This window comes from Phalangium opilio, unplaced genomic scaffold (genome assembly GCF_054372755.1).
Source record: "Phalangium opilio isolate 3A_F unplaced genomic scaffold, DU_Popi_V2 ptg000079l_1, whole genome shotgun sequence".
Taxonomy (NCBI): domain Eukaryota; kingdom Metazoa; phylum Arthropoda; class Arachnida; order Opiliones; family Phalangiidae; genus Phalangium; species Phalangium opilio.
In genome coordinates this window covers 7,363,758-7,386,195 of record NW_028324187.1, presented here as the reverse complement: position 1 = coordinate 7,386,195, position 22,438 = coordinate 7,363,758, and the positions used below count along the sequence as shown (strand labels likewise).

The following is a 22,438-nucleotide window of genomic DNA, read 5'->3' as shown; positions in this document are numbered from 1 at the left end:
AAGAAGTAAAAGTGGTTGGCCTTCGAACCGAGTTTAATTGATTTTTTAAACACCACGGAAATACATTTAATTTCCAGTTTGGTTTTTTTTTTTCAATAAGCGTCTTAAAACCACTCAGACCATCTTTTTCTCTAAGGAGTGCAAGTACCTGTATTTAAATAGCTAATTTATTCATTCAGCAAACTCGGCTTAATTTAATTAAACCATTATAACTAACATCTCAGTATTAGAACAAGAACAAAAAAAAACGTATTTCGAAAATTGCCATATGGTTGATGGAAAAATATTAAACCTGACACCGTTAGGTTCTTTCCATCGTAACACATGGGTCCGCTTTGATGCTTGAAAATTTGCTTAAATAATACAGGGTGGTCTAGCTATTCGAAAGTGGTTTATTTTGAATATTATTATTCTAGACACTAGGCGTTTTTTAAAAGATGGGTTAAATATTGTATGCGTCTACGTCACAAAGGTGCGTTCAGCTGCAAATACCGAAAACATCGGTTATATAGAAATGAGTAAACGGTTGTTCTTACTGAACTCACCCAATTGCGTCATCGTGACTATAAATACGTGTTTGAATCGTCGATCTTGCCTCCACATCGACATCACAAAGGTACGTTCAGCTGCACGTACCGAAAATGTCGGTTATATAGAAATGAGCAAACGGTTGTTCTTACTGAACGCACCTAACTACGTCATCGTGACTATAAATACCTGTTTGAATCGTCAATCTTGCGTCCACATCGACATGATAAAGGTGCGTTCAGCTGCATTTACCGAAAATATCGGTTATATAGAATTAGGGAACGGTTGTTCTTACTGAACGCACCAACAACTACATCACTAAAACACGTGTGAATCGTCAATCTTGCGTACACGTAACCTCTTAACCCTAATGAAAAGGCATATTTTTATACTTCCCCGTAAACTTCCAAAAGCATGACCAGCTGTAATTTTTCCAAAAAGGCAAAGCAGAAAAATAGACCTAGTAGTCCTGGTGTTCTCAATTAGCTAAACCACTCATCTAAATGGTGGGATCCCATCATTTTGGTAGGGCTTCGATTTGTCTGTAAATGGGAGGAGTTATATGGCGTTTTGTCTTGGTTTTGGGAAGTTATGTAAAACCAAATTATACACGTAGGTCTTCTTTGGCGTGTAAACGTGCCCAGTTAAATGCTGCATGGTGAAGAAGGGAGATTTTAATTGAATAACTAGTCTGGCTGCAGAGTGTTTTACTCTTAACATTTTCCCCTTCCTGGTTCGTACGTGGGCTGTTGTACGTAGTTCTCTCTCTCAGGTTTTAGACCCCAACCAAAACTGTGAGATTACTTTCATTATGTTAATCGGATTAGTCGATAGAAAATTGACGTTAAAGGAAGGCTTCCTGATGAATATTTCATTTTATCTTAAGAGTGATTGGGTCCGAGGGTTTCCTTAGTGGTTGCATGGGATAGGTTGTCTAGTCAGCTATTTTATAATGAAACTATATGCCTACTAAATTACTTAACGCTTTTATCAAAAGTAAACAGAAGTAACCTAAGGTGTTGTATTGTAAGGGGAGCGAAGGATAGTAAGTCTAGCAATATCAAATGCAAATAGAGATAATAGAGAGTAAATAGTAAGGAGAGCTTAGGTAGGTGGCGTTATTAAGGAGTTTATTAGTATAGAGAGCTTTCAGATGGGATAGTATTACGTCACACCCTCCCAAGTCTTACCGTTGTTCTGGTAGCCATATTGGGTGGGTGGTTTCAGCTTCATTCCTGCTTTAAACCCACCAATATGGCAGCGTAAATTATATCATGAGACTCAGCTCCTCCTCCAACTGAAAGCTCTCTATTGTGGTTGAAAAATGATCATGTTTAGTTTGTTTTCTGCCTGACATCTTAAAAATATGGCGGATGGTATCATCAAACCATAAGCCGTAGGGAGCTGCTCATTTTTGGTCGCCATTTTCCAAGATGGCCGCGGTTTTAAAAATAAATGTCCTTATAGAGAACTACCCACTTTCTTTTGAAAAAGGAAGGTAGCAACTTATGGAAGGTCAATTTGCCATCTCTAATCCCTGTGCCAGGTGTCAACAAACCTTTTAACTTTGACAAACTACTAAACTAGTTCAAAACTAGGAGCATCACTGACTTATTGTATTAACTTCAATCTAAACTAGACTAAACCACAAAATCTAATCAGAATCTTAAACCTCTCAGCTTAGTCAGATAGTTTATCCTCTAAAACACACAAGTTTACCTCAGGGGGGCAAAAACGTGGAAAGAGATTTTTCCCCAACATTAATTCGTCTCTTTCCTCAGATACTCTCCTTTCATCGTCTGTTGCTTATTTGGTTGTAACAACTCCCATAGCACCTACACCTTCATTATGCAAATCGCCTATTTATAGCCTTCCCAACCCCTACAAGAACACTGCCTCTTGTCCCAACGTACAATTTTGAGTCCCTGGGTAAACCCGCATGCATGCTAAACCTGCGCGGATGCTGGCTCCGCTTTGGGATGAGCTAGAGGAGAGCACAAGATGGGGGACGGGGCGCTGCATCTTCCTACGTACAAACCAAACCCCAATATCTTCGAGCTCGTGAAGGGGGAAGGAAGTTTACCCCCTTTTCAGTGTAACCCTGGGACTCCAGGAGTTGTGTGAGTACTACTTTCGTGCACAGAGTGAAATTCCTTTACTCTTTACAGCACCAGTGCAACCTGGTGCAGGGGGCAGAAAATAAAACTATACGAGAGGAGAGAAGGCGAAGGCAAAAGGGATGAGAAACGCAGCATCCTCCAGCCTCTCCCAATCCCAGGGTTCTCTCTTTCCTGTCTCCTCTGTTAAGGAAATGTCCCCTACGTAGCTGAGCTCTCTCCCCCCGTTTCGATTCTAGAGCAGCTCTGAGATGGAGCAAAGCAAGATGAGAGAGTGAGAGGAGCACTGTGGGAGCGCGGTGCAGGGAAGTGTAACATCAATAACAGAACTCTTTGATAATTCCCCCCTCCCTCGAGTTTATCCCCCCCCTTTTCCCCGAGTTCCCATCTTTTGGTTGGTGGACCCAATCAATATCGCTAGCTCGTTCTTAGTTCTCCGTTCAGTACTACTCGAGACATCACCTAAGGTTTTTTGCTTTTCCCCCTCCGTTTTTAACTCTCCGATTTGAAATGAACTGGTCCAACACGGTTGCTAGGCAACGTTCCTCTCTCGGAGCAGAGAGAAACGGACGGAACGGTACTATTACGCAATCGAGAAATCAAATAGCTCGGTCGTGAGAGACAAACGCGCGAGTTGAACGCGCGGGATCGGGAAGTTCAATCGTAAGGTAGCGCTCGTGGGGAGCGAGTGGCGCGCGCGGAAGCTACTGCCTACGATTGGTGGACGGGTAAAAGTTGCGTATTGGCGGGAAAAACTGACGGAATCCCGTTAGGCACAGTTTTAAACTACAGTTTTTTGGAACTATAGCCTTGAATAGGCCAAAATATCATGTCCAGTCAAAATAGACACGAATATGTGAGTGCATGATAAGATACTGATTTCCCGAGTCTTTGCGAAGAAAGCTGAGCAAGTAGTTGCCACTTCTGGTTCCGCAAGAGAAGTTCTGAAAGCAACTTTGAATTATCTCTAAGGGGCATTCCTTTAAAGGTCTGTAAAAAAATTGTCTGCACTTTATCCTGGTTTATTTCAAAGAGATTATTTAATATTAGGCCTAAATTAGGGTACTCGATTTAGGGTAGCATTTTCCCGCGCCAATTCTGGTGAGGGTTTGTCAGGGACTCTATAGGGTTTGGGTAATTGGTTTTTGATATTTTTTAAATGACATGTTATTAAGTTGACAGTTTTTTAGCTTGTCATTTTTAATTTTTTGTTTGACAAGTAATATGATCTGTTTATCGTACAATGAACTCTTGGTCAAAATTGCCTTCGACGTTGTAAGAAATTGGGGTTATAGCTTGATCAAACGTTACTGTAAAACTAAACCGACATGTATTTACTACGTTATTTTAGAAGATATCCTATGGAAATATAATATCATTAGGTCATAGGGGTAAAACCACTATATCATAGTAGGATTGTGATAATTCTTCAAGGTCAACTTTATTATTAAAACCCCCCCTATTTTTAATTACTTCATACTTCAAGCAAAGCTCGAAGTCAAATTAACTCATTTAAGTAGTAATATATTTTTAACTCGCTATAATTAAACATTGGACGGAAAACAACGTTCATATATCCTTAACTTTTAATTACTAAAACCAAGGTCTGGTCTAGACTTTTAATGAATTTTACCCTCGTTAGGCTTAAGGAAAGTTTTACTTCTAAAAAAAGAGGCTTTTGTTTGAAAAAAAAAATTATGTTAACAAATAGTGGTGGCATTGTTTAAAACTCAGACATCGTGACTGCTGCAGATTGAGGGGAAAATTTGAGATTTTAAAATACGTACAAAACTAGTTCTAGTAGCCCAAATTATTTTTTTTTTATTTTTAAAATAAGCCCAATTTATAAAGAAATGTCTGTAGTTTAAAAAAAACCTTAGGATATATGCAAATTTATTTGTTTACAAAAATATAGCTTAGATACCTGAGGTGTTTTAAGAGAGTCAATAGAGTTTCCTGGAAATCAATACGTAATCTGCAATCATGATGTGATTTAAAAAAGAACAAAAGAAAACAGGCAAACCACATTTTTGGACAAGTTTTAAATCGAGTGACACTATGATATCATTGCTTAATTAGGTATTAATTATAATGCTAAAATGTTAATTTAAGGGTCTAGATTAAACGGTTCTTAATAGATTAAAATTAAATTCTAGGAGTCCGTGCGCTAACATGTCTTGTTTATTAACGAAGGGTTCATACAAACCTGGAAAACAGGGAAAACCTGGAAAAATCAGGGCAATAAATAGTTGACAAAAACCTCAGGGAAAACTCAGGGAAATTTCGAATTTTTAGCAAAATTCATGGAAATCAGGGAAATTTGCGTCATTCAGGGGCTGAGTAATTAAGCAAAATGTTCATAAACATCCCCTCCACAGTATTAACATTACACTAAACTTTGGGGGCTCATAACTCTGGTTACATTAGAGATACGGGGATGTCCTTTGATTATGTAATAGTCCTATTTGCCTCCCCCCTCCTTCGTTAACATTGGCTCCATATACGGGAAAAACCTGGAAAACTCATGGAAGTATATGGGGAAAAACCTGGAAAACTCATGGAAGTATATGGGGAAAAACCTGGAAAACTCATGGAAGTATATGGGGAAAAACCTGGAAAACTCATGGAAGTATATGGGGAAAAACCTGGAAAACTCATGGAAGTATATGGGGAAAAACCTGGAAAACTCATGGAAGTATATGGGGAAAAACCTGGAAATCTCAGGGAAATTTGTTTTCCAAAAGTTGTATGAACCCTGTAGGGCCAAACACGAAAAGAGAAAATTGAATTTGAGCCAATTTTTTAAATCCATTTCAGTCTCCCTTTAATTTATGCAAAATACTAGAGACCCATATATATCTTGGCGCCGTAATTTTTGATAAAGATGGGAAATAAAATCTAATTACTTTAACGCAAAACGGGACGGGCTGGAACTTAATTAAAGCATCGGGCATTAGCTAATGACCGCGAGCTGACGTCGATTTAATTAGTTTAGTAATTATGTTTTCCTTGTTAAAATAAAACGTCATCAACAAACACTATACGCTATCGTTAAATGAAAAAGAACTGAAGATTTACTTAAAAACTAACAGACTGAAAAGAAAAAAAAAAAAGAAAAAATTTCGGGGTTGGGAAGGTTTTTAATCACCTAATGCAATTAACACAAATGCAGTAAATTTACGCTTTTTTTAGTAGCTTTTAATTTAATTCGTTTTTAAAGGACAATCTGGTGAAATTCTCTGTTTGAAATTAAATTAAAGGGATAGTGTAATTAAATTTGGATGGAAAAGAAAGCTTTTAAATTTATAGTTGAAATAACCACGTGTGAAATAAGGTAAACAATAAATTTTGGATTTAAATATTGAATTCTTTAAAATATTCCAAACAGACTAACGCTAGTAACTTAGTACTATCCCTTTAAGAAAGCTTTTAAATTGATAGTTGCAAAGTTAGTCGATCGAGGGGGTAACCACGTGTGAAATAAGGTGAACAATAAATTTTGGATTTAAATATTGAATTCTTTAAAATAATCCAAACAGACTAACGCTAGTAACTTAGTACTATCCCTTTAAGAAACCTTTTAAATTGATAGTTGCAAAGTTAGTCGATCGAGGGGATAACCACTTATGAAATAAGGTAAACAATAAATTTTGGATTTAATATTGAAACTTTAAAATAATCCAAACAGACGAACGCTAGTAACTTAGTACTATCCCTTTAAGAAACCTTTTAAATTGATAGTTGCAAAGTTAGTCGATCGAGGGGGTAACCACGTGTGAAATAAGGTGTAAAAGTGTTCTTAATTACGAAGTATCTTTGAAATAAAATCAACTTCTGAAATAAACAAAATAATATCTGCTGTACAAAATTTTATTTATTGTTATTGTTGTTGTGGTTGTGGTTACCCCCTCGAATTCCAGCAGAGAATGCTTAATATCATTATGTGAACAAACTGGAACGATACAAAACAGTCTAAAGAAGAAATTTAATAAAAAAGAAAGAAAACCCAAAGTTCTTTTTAATGAAGTCTACGCGGGGCGTTTCGGTTATATAGCGGACGGAAAAATTATGGGCCTCAAGGCTATAATAACTCCTTTTTTTGCTCAGACACTTCTTTCTATGAAGGAAAATTCAAATCTGGTTGGCTTAGGCCTAACATTTGCTTTTATTTCTTTTTCTAACTGAGAGCCAGTTCAAAACAGCTTTTGTTGGGGTTTAGGAACGTTTTTTGGATAAACTTCTTTCACCTGTAAACACTTTTTGGCTTAGAGAAGGTAATACAGAATGATTGCTGAGTTTAATATCCGATTTTAGAAGTCCTCTTTTTCAAAGCTAAAAGGAAGGCTTACAAGTAAAATTCAGGACGAAGCTCTCGCTATAGCGATCCAGTCCGACTTTGTGTCGCCAAACACAGACTGTCTCGCTGTGACAATATTTTTTTGTCCAGCTGTCAAGCTGTTTTTCTGTTGGTATCGTATCTTATGAGGGGTGGAAGGGGGGTCAATAACTTTCAAGTGAAATTAATTAGTTTTTAATTAGCAGAAAGTCGTCTGTCAACGCTTATTAATTAAAACGGGATGTTTCAGGGTTGCCACACGTTAGGGAATTTAAGAATAGGACAAATAGGTCAGGGAAACTTCAGGGGATTTAGAAATTGGCTAAAAAAGGTCAAAGAAACGTCTGAGATTTTAAAAATTGGCTAAAAAAGGTCAAAGAAACGTCTGAGATTTTAAAAATAGGCCAAATATGTTAGGGAAATGTCTGGGAATTTGAAAAATAGTCCAAATATGTTAGGGAAACTCCTGGGAATTTAAAAATAGAACAAATAGGTCAGGAAAACGTCTGGGAATTTATAAATAGAACAAAAAGGTCAGGGGGAAAAGTCTGGGAATGTAAAAATAGGCCAAAAAGGTCAGGGAAAAATAATATCGAATTGAATTACTTTTCATCACTTAACATTCCTTAAAATTTATAAACATCACAACACAACGTAAACCAAAACTAAGTAATAATAATAACAAATAGACAAAACATTAAGTATACTTAATAATATATATTCAAATAATATTACAAAACAACCATGGGATATTTGTTCGTCTTTTGAAAATGGGCGATCTTTCTGTTTCTATTGTTAGTATACAGTACAATATATTTTTGTTTTTTTACAAATTGCGTGTCCTCCCTTTTAAGTACGTAGGAAGATGGGAAAACTTCGACACACCCTTACCTATGGCTTCCTGAACTGTTCATTTACTAAGAAACAATGTAGTTTAAACGCTGCAAGAAATAGATATGTATTTTGAACTATTTATGCTACATTTCACCTTTCACTATATTGCCTCTTCCCACGCCTTCATTGTACAATGAACATAAACCCATAGTGAATAAGTATTGACCTGTTGTAGAGGCTTATAGTATCTGCATTGTCCATAGTTATGATAACCTTATGCTAGATAAACCTATAGTGCCTAAGTATTGATCTATTGTAGGGGCTTATAGTATCTGCATTGTCCGGATAGTTATGATAACCTTATGCTAGATAAACCTATAGTGCCTAAGTATTGACCTGTTGTAGGGGCTTATAGTATCTGCATTGTCCGTATAGTTATAATAACCATATACCTGCGACGTTTACCCTCGTGTTATGATCTTCTTTTTTGCAAAAACAACTTGGCTTTTTCGCAAATTGTAATAATATTGGCCTAGGCTTTTCATTTTTGGTAACGATGTACATTTGTGTTTGTTATGCGATATCTATCGTGTTTTGTTTTGAGTTTTGGATCAAAATAGAGGAAAACTTTTACTGTTTATATAGATATTAATGTATGGGGAAAAATACAGTATATTTCTTCTTTTAGCTCAGCAACTGGGGCGCCATTTAATTATGTATGCACGTCTGTTTGTCACGTGACAGAGAACTTGCAGAGCAGACTCGACTATTATCGGGAAAGCGAATTTTATGTTTTTGAAACGTAACGCATCAGTTCTCGTGCGCGACCACCGTTAATAACATAAAAGTATTAGAAACCATTGCCTTCTCTATAGCTGGTTCAGCTGTAAATACGTTAGTGTGTAGATTACTGACGGTAATTTAATATATATCGCTGTAAATGTTATGCAATAGTGCAATTTTACTATTATTATTAGTCTGTTTATTAGTATACCCAGAACCTTAGGCTACAACTGTAATTATGATACATTATCGGGCCCCAAAACATTTTATTTAAATTTTCGAAAAATGTGAATTTATGTAATTTTCTCATTTGTAGCGTAGTGTTTATTTTACCTCGGTAATTTGCTTATTTGTAGCGTATAGTTTATTTTACCACGGTTCTTTACCAATTTGTAGCGTACAGTTTATTTTAACATGGTAATTTACCAGTAATTTTTGTTTAATGACTGTAGTATTTTACTGAGTATCTGTTTACACTACTGATATTACTACATTTAATGATAAAGATGTAATTTAATTTTTATTTTTGCCAATGTTTGAATTCTTAATTTCGCATCGCATCTGCAGAGAGTTAATTATATAGAAGGCGGTGTCATTTTGACATTTGCAGCGGGTCATCCCGGGTTAAATTTTAATTAAATAAAACTTTTGGAAGTAAGATTTTTCGAGGTCACTTCGCCCAGGAAGCGACTGGAGAAAAGGCAGGCGTCTGTTAAGAAAACCTTTTTTTGTTTTTTTAACTTTAAAAATATACTATATATAAACTTAAAAAGTTAAATTCTTCTACATCAGGTTATAGTATGCTCTTAAAATAAAAATAAAAACGTAAGATATATTTTATCCTTATCTATAATGAATTAATAGAGTAAAGTTGGTCCTTCAGGCGACAGCTGAGAAAACGGAAATGATAAGCTGCTGGCGATTGTATGCTCTAGCTGAGTTCGAACCCTTTCATTAGTAATTATTACCCGCCTTATGCTATCAGAGCCTTCAGCTATGTGATCCATAAGGTTTTTGAAGTCTTAAATTATACTTAAAAATGTTTTAAAAAAACTGAACTCAATATGTTAGTTTTTGTTATTTTGAAAAACACGTGGTGTTATTCTCGCGCCAAACTTGAAATGAACGTGCTATCATGATTTTCGTGCCAAAAGTTTTTAATTTTTCTCTCGCCAACTTGAAATGCACGTGCTCTCATTATTTTCGCGCCAAAGTTTGATTTTTCTCCCGCCAAACTTGAAATGCACGTGCTTTCATTATTTTCGCGCCAAATTTTTATTGTTGTCGCGCCAAAACTTGAAAAACACGTGCTATCATTATTTTCGCTCCAAACTTTTATTTTTCTCGCGCCAAAATCTTATGTCTAGACTACTCAACACGTTTATCGGTCAACTCTCTATTAACCAAACGAGTCTTAAAGGCGACTGTTTATTTCCAATATGAGCTCTAGGCCAACCAACTAACAACCACTTTGATACCATGCGTAGTGTCTTCTTTGAATAGGGATAGGGGTGTGTTGCTATTAAGAGGTTCACTTGAATATAGTCTGCTGCTGCTGAGAGACCAGCAGGCGTTGGAGTCCCGGAGATGATGCCCTTTTAAGATAAGAACTCGGCCGAAATTCTTTCCCCGCGTTTTGCCTCGATCAACCTACGAATTTACTTTTTGAAGAGGAGTTCGATTACTCTAGAAGTTTTGCTTCCTGAATGCAAGGAGTATTTTTTGACAAGTAGATGAATGATACCTTGAATGGGTTTATTAGAGAAATTAGTAACTTTGTTGAATGATCACGCTTAACACAGGGATAGATTTAATTTTAGAAGCAGGAATGGGGTAGAACGGTTAGTATTTACTTCAGTTATTCCGACTCATAGCCCAGTGTAGAGCGCCTCCCTCCAACACGTAACGAAAAGTTTAAATTATCTTATTGGCTGCTCACTTAAACTATTTTTGATGACGTTTGCTGACGGGGACGGCGAAAAGTACGTAATTCCTTTTTACCTCTGTCGCTATGACCCTCCCGCCTCTTCTTTCATACCCCCCGTCCCGGGAAAAAGGGGGTCCGGATAACTCTGTTCTCCATTCCTACTTCTAAAATTAAATCCATCCCTGCATGCTTAAATGGTTTTATATTAGTTTATTCAACAAATATTTATATATAGGTTAGAATTCGTAGTAACCTTTAATTTTAAAACTTAATAGCTCTATTAGGACTTAGTTTTGACCTCTGTATTGGTCATTGAACCGATTAGAATAGAGAATAGGCTCTTAATTCTAATGGGAGAATAAATACGTCCAAACGGGCTAGCTGTAATTCCCTAAATTTTAAAGACTTATTCGCGTGTTTGATGGTCAAATTTTCGATTGTGCTTTTGCTGGAATCCACGTAGTTTAGCGGAACATTTAGAGTTATTAGTGGAATAGTTTAAAGCCCATTGTTTCTATTTTCCCCGCTTTATTTAAAAGTTTATTCGGAACAGTGCACGGTTGTTCGTGATGGTATTATGCGCCTAATTATAGTAGTTTCATTGTATGTGTTGGGTTTAATTTTATAAACCCACCAGGCGTGAGTTTTGGAACGATTAATTTATAATGTCCGTCGTACTGTTTTAATTATAAGTTGGAATTAATTTATTTACTATAAATTAGAAGTTTAGGATGATTTGTAAAGTTGAAGAAGTTTTCAGTTTGGGTTAATAGGTGTTGTTTATTAGGGGAGTTGGTTTTCAGCAGGGGTAAAATAGGTGTGTTTTCAAGGGGAGTTGGTTTTTAGTGGTGAAAAATAGGTGTGTTTTTAAGGGGGGTTGGTTTTCAGTGGTGAAAAATAGGTGTGTTTTTAAGGGGAATTGGTTTTTAGTGGTGAAAAATAGGTGTGTTTTTAAGGGGAGTTGGTTTTAGTGGTGAAAAATAGGTGTGTTTTTAAGGGGAGTTGGTTTTTGCCAGGAAAATGGACTTGCTGTAGGTTAAAATTGGTTTTTACTGATTTAATATTGGTTTCCAGTGGGTCAAAAAGAATTTTACCAGGTGGGTTAAGGAATTTTAATTAAAATGGGCCATTTTAGATGTGGTGAAAAATAGGTCAAATTTCCCAGACAAATACCTGCATGTACTGCATCATTTACAATCTCAATTTGCACAAAGCCGTTTCAAAACATTGGGCTTATCTTTTAAACTAATTTTACTTTCTCTGTTATACTTAATTACAATAATTATAATAAAAATATGGCCTTTGAAGACATCAGTTCACAAAAGTTTATTATAAAGAAAATTATATAGTCATTAAGATTAAGAAAATGAGAGGGAAGAGAAGGTATACCAGAAACAAAGGCTTATATTAAAGATGGAACGAAAATTTGAATTATAATGGATATTTATACGACACGCGCCACATTCTGAGGTAATTACAATTAGGACCGCGCTCGTTGCATGAATGTAAAACATTACAGGACCCTAGACGGCGTGCGCCTTTTGGCGAGATCAAGAAGCGATATCTAGTTTATTAGGGAGAAGGTATAAATTCGCCTCGACATTTCCAGCTTTATCGCCAGTCCAAACGTAGGTCCGGACTCAGTTAATCCCCGCCGCCTCTAAATTACAACAACCAGCACGCATCTCACTGGTTCTTGGAAACTCACGTCAGCACGACGCGAATGATATCGAAAATTACTTGTATTTTCCGACTGAGGAGAGGCAGCGAAATAGCCCGGCCTCCTTTTACGTCCCCCCTTGTATTTTGAAAAGGGGGACTTTAGGGACTATGGCACGCGAGTACTTAGGCAGGCATCTTATAGCTTCACCCTAATAAACTAGATATCGCTTCTTGGCGGGATCGAGAAAATTCTTGTCGTCTTTCTCTATTATATTAATATAAATGCATCCCAAACTTGCATGGTCTCTTTTAAATTATAATTAATGGTCGGCACTATTTTATTATTAGAATATTTAGTTTAGAAACACTTATATTAAATATTAATTAAGATGGGATATTACTTAAATTAATTAATTATTACGTTTGCCTAGTACCACCTGACGTGTTTGTCCAATAGGGAGCTTTCCCCAGTGAGTGCTTGGCGGATAAGCCTAACGAGTAGTGCCATCTATTACGGAAACTTAATTGTACTCATGTCTTCTGTAATATTGTAGACACAAACATGGTTCCAATTAGTAATATTCATTATTTTAAACCCTCTTTCTGTTAAAAAAAGAATAAATTCTAGTTCGGAGTATCGATTTAAAGATATATTAAAGGGATTAATTATTCTTTTATTTAAATACGGCGCCATATTGGAAAATGGCCACCAAGCTGCGAAGTCATATTAAAAGTACGCTTAGTGCAACGTGAGAAACATTAATTAACTATAGTAAGGATGTCGTAAATCTGCGTAAGATAAAGACACCGGATCGGAAGCAGGTGATAGATAAACGACCTATGTGATGACGTATTTAAGACCTTTTAAAAAACCTCCATTGTTCTTTACTTTTAATATAAAATTTGTAACAAAAACCGCTTATGTATGTATACCTTCTGTTATTTTGTTCTTTGGTGTCAAGGTCATATCCCCGCACGCTGATTGGCTGTTGCCGTTTGCAAATAAAAGCATTATAACCTATGCACCACCACCAGGAGTATTAATGACCCTTTCCCCCTTCGCCCCCCCCCAAAGACAATAAAATGTGGGTCCTTTTTTACAGCACACGTGTTTAAGAAAAGCTAAGGGAAACTTTAGTTTTTTTAAGGGTTTATAGGCCTATAGATAATAGTCTTTTGAAGGTCAAATATACACAGCGTGCTACCCGCAACGGGCGCGCGACACGCTTGGTAGGCGACGCTTCTTACAGTTTCAAATGTGCTGCTCGGCCCAATTACCTCAAAGGAATTATAATTTTTTACGATATTTTTTGGGTTAAAGGGAATATGACTTTTAATGAGTTGTCCTCTGAGAAAGGTTAGGACAGTCTTTCGTCTTTTGTGATCTAAATGAAGTCGTAAAAATTTAAAAAAATTCATGAAATCTTTCAAGATATCATGGAATTTTTCAAAAATAAGTAAAATCTTAAAAAATTCGTGAAGATTCGTAAAAAGTTTCAAAAATTTGCAAAAATTTGTAAAAAATTTCAAAAATTTGTAAAAATTTGTAAAAAATTTCAAAAATTTGTAAAAATTTGTAAAAAATTTCAAAAATTCGTAAAAAATTTCAAAAATTCGTAAAAATTCTTAAAATCTTTAAAGTAAGAGGTGAAATCTTTCAAGAAATCACAAAGTCTTAATAAAGTAATCACAAAATCTTTGAAATCTCGATATCTTTAAAGAATTCCAAGAAAGGAAGTCTTTGAAAGAATAAAACCATCAAACCTTTCACAGAATACTTATTTAGAATTGGCGATATTATCCCTTTAAAATACGAGATATTTTTAGTTGGTTTTGTCTATAGGCTCTTATATACCCTGAGGTCCAAAACACTATTTTTTTTTGGTAAAAATGGACGCGAGCAGCACCCCCAGCGTGACCCTCTGATTACAGAAAGGGAAGAAAATGTATATAATTAAAAATTCAAACACTCGTGGAAGCGTTAGGAAGAAAAAAACATTGATAACGCTTCATTTAGTATAGCTACGATATGCCTCGGCTATTAATCGTATGGCGAGCGTTTAATTACACCCGAATTTTTCTCTCTCCCCAATTATTTTCTTTTCTCTTTACTTTTTAATGAAAGTTAGAATGTAGGAGGTTCTTAGAAAGTGAAGACGTTATCTACGCTTTTCCTTCTCCTTATCGTTAGGCTTAGCTACCAGTTGGGTTTGGAAAGATTGTTTTAGAACATAAGAACGTTTGTGCACGTGTGTTTTTAAAGCAAAATTCATCAGGTTTCATCTAATATGACATTATCTTCGGTTTTCCTTACGGTTATTCTTAGATAACAGTTGGTTTTAGAAAGGTTTTTAGAACACAAGAACGTTTGAACACGTGTGTTTTTAAACCCAAATTCATCTACTATGTTATGTTTCGCCGGTCCGACAAAATTGGTAATGTACAGTTTAAGATGTATTTGGGTTTTTTGTTATTGTAATGAATTTTTGTGTTTGTTTGTTTATTTGCAATAACTGTTGATTTGTTTGAATATTTTATTATTATTGTTGTTGTTTCTTGGCGTAAATACTGAACCAGTTATATTTAAAACCTTAAATTACAGCCTATAAAAATTTATTACTCAAAATTCGAATGAGTAATTTAACTTTTTATGGTTTTAAATTACGGTAATTTCAGTTTTGAGATAACTCTTGTGTCTATTAAATCGCGCTGTCAATATTTTCTAATATTATTTCGTTCGGATTCGGTGATTTCTAACAAACGATTCAATATAAAATATTTTCACGCAAAAAAATAATTTATTACTATATTTAATTCATTCACGGTCTAATTAACATTAAGGTGAATAATATTATTCGAAATTACGCATAGATTAATTTATTCAATAATTAATTCCAATACATTTAATCGATAAATCCATTGATTACCGTTGATTTGTATATGGACAACAGAGACTTAAATTAAAACATGACTTCAAACAATACAAACCATCCAAATTTGGTGGCGGACTGGCAAACTTGTGAAGCTCTATCTAGAGTCTTTGGAATGAACATACCCAGCAATATTACGCCTTAACCCTATTTAAAGCAGGCTATACTACTCCACTCTCCATTTTTTAAAAGGGTCTATAGAGATTCCTTAAATTATACTTGCACCAATTTTGTTTTGTACTTGGCGTCCATTTTCAAAATGGCAGCTGTGATTTAGGAACTAAACTAAATAAAAAAATCAAAGCTGGTCTTTATCGAAATTGGATCATTTGATTGACAAAAACAATCACGTTTTTTTTTTCAAAATTTATTTAAAAGTAACCAAGCTCCCAAAAACTGTCAGGAAGGATTTTTGTAACTGACGGGTATTTTGATTGAAAATTTGAAACTGTTTCAAAATAAGGCTTTTTTATTTTTTTATTTTCTTTAAAATATATTCTTTTATTTTCAAAGAATATATCTTAGAATATTTTCAAGGCTTCCCCATATTTATCCCTTTTCCCTTAAGGGGAAATGAAATGCTGCCTTAAAAAAAGGAAGTGCGGGGGAGGTTGGGTGGAACAAAACAGAGTCTTATTTCCGTCATCGCTGCATTTTTTCTTATTCTATTTTCTTGAAATATTTTTTCTTCTTAAGAAAAAAGAAGACTATAGTAACCAAAATCTACATTCTTTTATTGTTGGCTTCGTATTTCGTAACATGGAGATGAGATGGTTTAGGATGGTTCCTGCGTAATACATAGGTTTTCTTCAGACTAGGAGGATTTATACCATTTACACTGCAGGAGTTGAGGCTACTTGGTACCACACTTCATCCTCCAAGTAGCCTGGTCTACTGCAGTGTAAATTGTATCATTCCTCGTAGTCTGAAAACTATGTATATTACCTGTTAATGACTACATAAGTTCATAAGATATGTTACTCCATAAGTTTGTTAATCTCTGGTAACTTAGAAACTGGAGCTTGTCATGAAGTGAGTGACGTAGGTCATAGATTCAGGGTAAAGCGAAGGAGGCCTGGTGACTGGGGCGCTGTCAAAGGCTTAGTAATGCAGACTAAATAGGACCTAGATGGAACTTGGTCCTGCAAAATTAATTAACCACCGAGTGTAGTACTTCAATTCACGTCGCTTGTCGTTCTCGAACTAGTTATCTCGAGCTGTAAGTCTCTCGGTATACCATTACGATTTAAGTATAGGTAGTGTCATACTTATGGAAGGAACATATCACTTATAAACTTATGATGACTGGCATACTTCAATGCTCGTGTATATCTGTGTAATACATTAGTTTTTCTATAAATAGCATTCCCTTATTAGACTGCAATATTTCTTTATAATCCATCTTTATAAATCCTTTTTCAGTTAAGACATTCTTTTGTATACTTATCCCCCATCCAATAAATTATATTTTCGCATGACTGCATTCGAACTGCACGGATTATGATTTAACTTTCACCCCCCTCCATTGAGCTTTCTCTACCAATATTCAACTCGTCTAGCGAACTAGACATCTTTGGGAATGTTTTTATCCCTATTTCTTTTTTAATGTTGAGTACGAACTCTCTCTTACTGAAGAAGTAGATCTTTAGTTCTTTACTTGCTATGGAGTATTATGGAATGACTTCAAAGTTCGAGAGGGTCGCCAGTCTATAAGCCCTTTTATCCATTAAATACCAATGTCAATTTGGTGCAGGACTGGTAACTTTAAAGCCCTCTCTAACGTCTTTGCGTCCATGTACCGTCCTATCAATGTTCACCCTTGACCCCAAATCAAGCAGAAGGGCCTTTAGATTTTTGCGAGTGGCGAATACCTCGATTTCAAACTTGTATGACCTAACAGAACCAAACTAGTTCGCCTAAAAATGGTTGTGAATCCGGCCCTAGACGTTCCAAAGCGGAGAGCTCTGATTTAAATTCTTTTTTTCATGTCTAAAAAAAATGCGTCGAGAACTTGCTTGCTTCAAGCAAAGCTAGCTGTAAAGGCGGCGAAGCGTATGGATGTCTTAGGATGAATTGAAAAGTTGGTTGGTGTTGGCACTGAACCCCAAAGTTGGACGGTTTTTTTATATTTTCCCCCAGTTTTTTTATTTTATTTTTTTATAAGAGGGGTGCTTGGTACCCTTCTTGGGGGTTCAAAGTTTTCAATCAATTTTTTGACACCCCCTTACCAGGCTATATCTTTTAAAGTTTTTAAACTGGGAAGTTGTCAAGAGGTTTTGGGGTTTGTTTACTTTGTTGAGTCTGGGTGGATGGTGTTACGTCAGTGATGTTTGGTTATTGTTCTGTCCACCATTTTGAAATGTGCAACCTAAAACTTACATAAAGTCGGTCTATAGGATATAATAAATTCCTTAAGGAAGGGTTTTTTTTAATATTGTTGGATGGCTGCCATTTTCCAATATGGCTACCCGCGATTGGAAAATATTTCTAAGAGTACCTGCTACCAGGAGTCCATTATGGGGTTGACGTCTGTTGCTTCATAAGACTAGTTCCAACGAAACTAGTTTCAGCTTCCGATTATTCATTATCAGGCAATCACGAATTTATAAATTTATAAAATTACAAATTTCAAATTTGAAGGGATTTAAGTTGACTTGCACATCTTGTTTATCTTCACTATTCCTAAGGATGAATCTCGTGCAGGAAATTTTCTATTCCCTCCTAGGTTTACAACGTTACGTACCACGTACGAAGGAATGATTTTTCAGATGTGTGACCTCGCGCCGCGTACTGGTGCAGGCGGGTGCATCAAGCAATGATGCCATGCTACGGGGTCGGTGGTCCTCCTTAGAGAGAGGTGAGGGTGCCTCCTTAGAAATCCATTCCATTCTTCTTTCTTTAAAGTTTTAACCCCCCCCCCTTCGAACCCTGCCAACCGTTGTTGCAAGGGGTTGCGCCATGAGCAAGAAATATGCAAAAACGAGTGTCGTTGAAGAGGGCTATTTATTACCCAGGCTGTTTGGCCATTAGATAACGGCTTGTTCTCGCTTGAAATGCTGTAGAAGGCCACCCGTATGTATGTATGTATGTATGCATGCCTTTTAAGGGGCCTTGGTACAGTATGGGTTTGATATTCGAGGATCGGCTGGTATGATTTAGTTTTCCTAACCTTAAATGAAGTGAGGATGAATTATTTTCTATCTAACGATACTGCAGCCTACAGCCCGCCCTTTGAAAAAGTGTCTATTCAACTGGAATTTTTCCTGTTCAAGTTAGGGCTGTGCGAGCCTTGAATTTTGGGTTTCGAGTCGAGTCTCGAGTATTGAAATTTTCCTTTATCGAGTATCGAGCCGAGTCTCGAGTACTCGAAACGAGTATCGAGTAGTTGGAAAATTGGTTTCGAGTATTTATCGAGTAATTGGGAATTGATTTTCTAGTATTTTCACAATTTCTGTTAATTTATTGCTCTCATAATAGACATTTGGTGTAATTTTCACCATCGACAACTACTTCCATAAATTCCCAGACGGTATTAGTCTTCTTCCCTTTAAATTTAACTAACTTAATTCCTCATTAATATCTTCTTCGGAATGTCATTCCTCACCGAAGTCATTTGTAGCCATTTTTATACTTCGCGCAAAGTTCCAAACGAAAATACCCAATGAGCACTAATGTGCGTCTGTTAACCAATAAGCGTGACTTTCTTGTAGATTTTTATAGCTACTACATCCTATTTTCAGAGTTGAAGGCTTTCCAAAAGCAGGTTCGAGTATTTATCGAGCCTTGGTTTGATACTCGAAACTTTTTTGAGTCTCAGAAAATCTCTTATCGAGTATCGAGCCGAGTACTCGACTCGATACTCGATCGAGTACTCGAGTCTTATCGAGTACTCGCACAGCACTAGTTCAAGTTTAGTTTCATAATACAAGGTTTCAACCTTAGACATATTTTCATCAGACGTTTTAAACGTTCTAACCTGCAAATGTCCGCGTTACCAACACACATAATGCACCTTTTCCAAACATCGCTGCCCATTCATTCTGAGAGAAACGTTTTGAGCACGTATACCATATATACCCTTTAGTCGGGAATAGGAAAGTAGGCTTATGTCTTGTCAACATAACTGATGGGGCCCCAGGCGCAGGTCCTCGAGATTCGAGTCCCTCTATCCCTCTCTCTAGGCTCAATCTGATAACCGATCCAATATTCAAAATAGTCAGCGATCCATCATGCCTTACAAGCTAAACCTAAAATGCGACGACTGAAACTTTAGGTGAAACCTTACTAGGCCTAAAAGAAGATTTATTTTCTATACTCGATTTAAGGAATTCAATATCGCTTTGTAAAGTTTGGAGGATACCGAATAAACTCTCTTGATCAACACTACTTTTTTCTGTGATATTTAACATTGCGTATTTATACGCCTCAGCTTCCTGCATGCACATCAATAGTTAATCTTTTGAGATATTACGTGAATGCATCTAAATTAACACAATACGGATTTTGGTGCAGGACTCGTAACTTTGAAGTCCTTTCTAAAGTTTTTGTTGTCAACATATCGTCTTATGAATATTCAGCGTCTTAACCCTAAAAAAGAGCTTTCAGTTTGAGGAGGAGCTGAGTCTCTTGAAATAATTTACGCTGCCATATTGGTGGGTTTAAAGCAGGAATGAAGCTGAGACCACCTAATATGGCTACCAGAACAGCGGTAATACTTGGGAGGGTGTGACGTACTACTATCCCATCTGAAAGCTCCCTATTCAAGCAGATGATACTCAGCTCCTCCCCCTTTTCAAAAGGGTCTAACGCACGCCACCTACCGTAGGTCAACGCTGTCCTAAAATAAGGCCTAACTAAAACGTCGTTGTGATATGGTCAATGGTCAATAAAATCGTTTAATTTAAAATATCCCTGGCTTGCCATAATAATAATAAAGGACCATTGCCATATCATTCTTGGTTATCTGTTGCCGGCCATAACCATTGTCCAGAGCTGAAAGTTTCCATTTAGGGTTCAGAGGCTATCATTTTGAAAATAAATGATGGTAATTTGCTACGGCTCACGGCTTTCTAATAAATTGGCTAGCTAGCGCGGGTTCCCAAAACGCTCTCAGCTCAAAGTAATATTTCTACAAATACCCTAGTATTTTTCGGAAGCATCTCTCGTGGGGCTCAAAGGATTTGGCCCCGTGTATGAAACCAGAACAGCAATTTCCCGGAGAAATATGGTGAATTTTATAAAGCCTTTGTAGCGGTTTTACCAGGTCCATGAATAAAGGTTAGCCAAGGTTTAGATAAGATAAAGTTGAAGTATATTTTTGATGAAACGTATGTAGGAGTAGGACTTCCTGAATTAAATTCGTCTGCTTGATTTAGGGTTAAGATGGAACATTGATCATACAACGGTTTGATCATTCCAAAGACGTTAGATAAGGATTTGAAGTTGCCAGTCCACGAAATTTGGTGTCCATCCATATACAAAATCAATGTTCTGTCTTAAGGAAACAATGTGATCAACAAACACCAGATTCTGTGTAAACAAGAAGCGATATCTAGTTTACTAGGGAGAAGGTATAAGATGCCTAAGTATTTACGCGTGCCATAGTCCCATCTCCCATTCAAAATACAAGGGGGGGGGACGTAAAAGGAGGCCGTGAGTTTTCAAGAACCAATGAGATGCATGCTGGTTGTAATTTAGAGGAGGCAGGGATAAACTCCGGACGTACTACGTTTGGACTGGAGATAAAGCTGGAAATGTGGCGCGAATTTATACCTTCTCCCTAGTAAATTAGATATCACTTCTTGGTGTATACCAAGCTAACCTAACCATAAATGAGTTTACCTATTAGAAATACCTGTAAGGTAAGATCTCCATTCAGTAATTTCTTATACTTGTGTGGTAACTAACATAGCAGGGGCTACAAAAATTTATGAGGGGATAAACAAAAGTATAGAGCCTCGATATACCACCGAGAATAAATATAAAGTCTTAAAATCGGATTTCCATGGCAACCTGTCCCGTTTTATTTTCGGAATTGGGATTTGGGAGGCCTTTTCTTGTGTGCTGCACCTTCTAGAATTTCTAGACTTTCTCCACCAGGGGGGGAGAGAGGGTGGTCTCTTTTCTTCATAGGTGAAAATAAATCGTTTCTTTTATGGTGCGAAAGAAGACAGCCAAAAGGCGAAAGAAAGCATCAAGACTTTAATACCGACTTCTTACCCTAGCCACCCAAGTTAACAGCGCCACCTAAAATATCCCATTTAATGGATTTTTTCCTTAGCTTCTATGTAGCAAGTTGGGTTAGCTATTTGAATCCCGTAGCTTTTTCAGCGTTCATACCGAAAATCTAAGACAGGAAAGATCCGAAGATCTGAAGGAATAGATTTCTTAATTATTCTTGGAATCTTTATCCTAACTTCAACTTCCATGCCATTTCCCGGGACTTTGTGCTTGAACTAAAGGGGAGGGGCTTAGAAAACGTCACCCTAATGTATTTGAAATTAGAAGTTAAGTGGTTAACTTCAACTTCCATGCCATTTTCCGGGACTTTGTGCTTATAAAACGTCACCCCTGACGTCACCCTAATATATTTGAACTTAGAAGTTAAGTGGTTAACTTCTACTTCCATGCCATTTTCCGGCACTTTCTCCTTGAACTAAAGGGGAGGGGCTTATAAAACGTCACCCTAATGTATTTAAACTTAGAAGCCAAGTGATATTGGCTCCGAACCCTTGTGTAAACACGTTCTATTTGCGTCGTATGCCTAGGGTCCACGGTTCTCCTGTATATAAATAGCTGACTTAAAGCTTTCTATGGTCGTCCTCAAATAGCTATTACACTCTGTAATTCTTTTTTACCTGATTCAGCAAAGCTTGTGTACCTAGAACGCGCGCCGTTTTTTTCTTGGTTTACTTTAAAAGAGAATTATTGAAAAACTAATTCTTTTTTATGGTAAAACCTTTTAGAATTATTTTAAAAGTCAAAGTTGCCTATTTTTCCGCTACAGGAAATTCGCAGGGAAAAAAAGACATGTCAACAAGAAACCTTTTTCAATTTTTTTTCCTTGATAAAAGTTTTTTTTATTATTTATTTTCAACGTGAAATTCGAACGGAATCGCGTGCGTCTACTAAACTCGTGCTCACGTGCGACAAAACTACTTTCTTTCATATGATATTTAATAATACGAATTCATCCGCCTCTTATTTTTGTTATATTATCAGGTGAGCTCGAACGGACGACTGTACAAATAAATTCCATGGCTTGGAAAATTATTTGGGTTTAAGATTTATTTCAAGAATAAATATTCAAATATATACCTTG

The 22,438-nt window shown here is 36.4% G+C and overlaps 1 protein-coding gene across 5 annotated transcripts in view; it reads left to right on the top strand.

Moving 5' to 3' along the window:
* The window catches only part of LOC149654610 (uncharacterized), a 73,559-nt gene that overhangs the window by 37,265 nt on the left and 13,856 nt on the right, over positions 1-22,438 (top strand). The window contains exons 1-2 of one of the 5 annotated variants that reach the window (XM_089846174.1): positions 14,142-14,461; positions 14,589-14,622. The exons of 1 other annotated variant lie outside the window; for it this stretch is intronic. In XM_089846174.1, coding sequence (XP_089702300.1) covers positions 14,598-14,622 — 25 coding nt within the window. In that variant the 5' untranslated portion in view covers positions 14,142-14,461; positions 14,589-14,597. Of the gene's footprint in view, positions 1-3,191; positions 3,634-14,141; positions 14,462-14,543; positions 14,623-22,438 lie in introns of those variants that run through there. 3 more of the 5 variants (XM_089846176.1, XM_089846175.1, XM_089846173.1) reach the window with 3 other exon arrangements.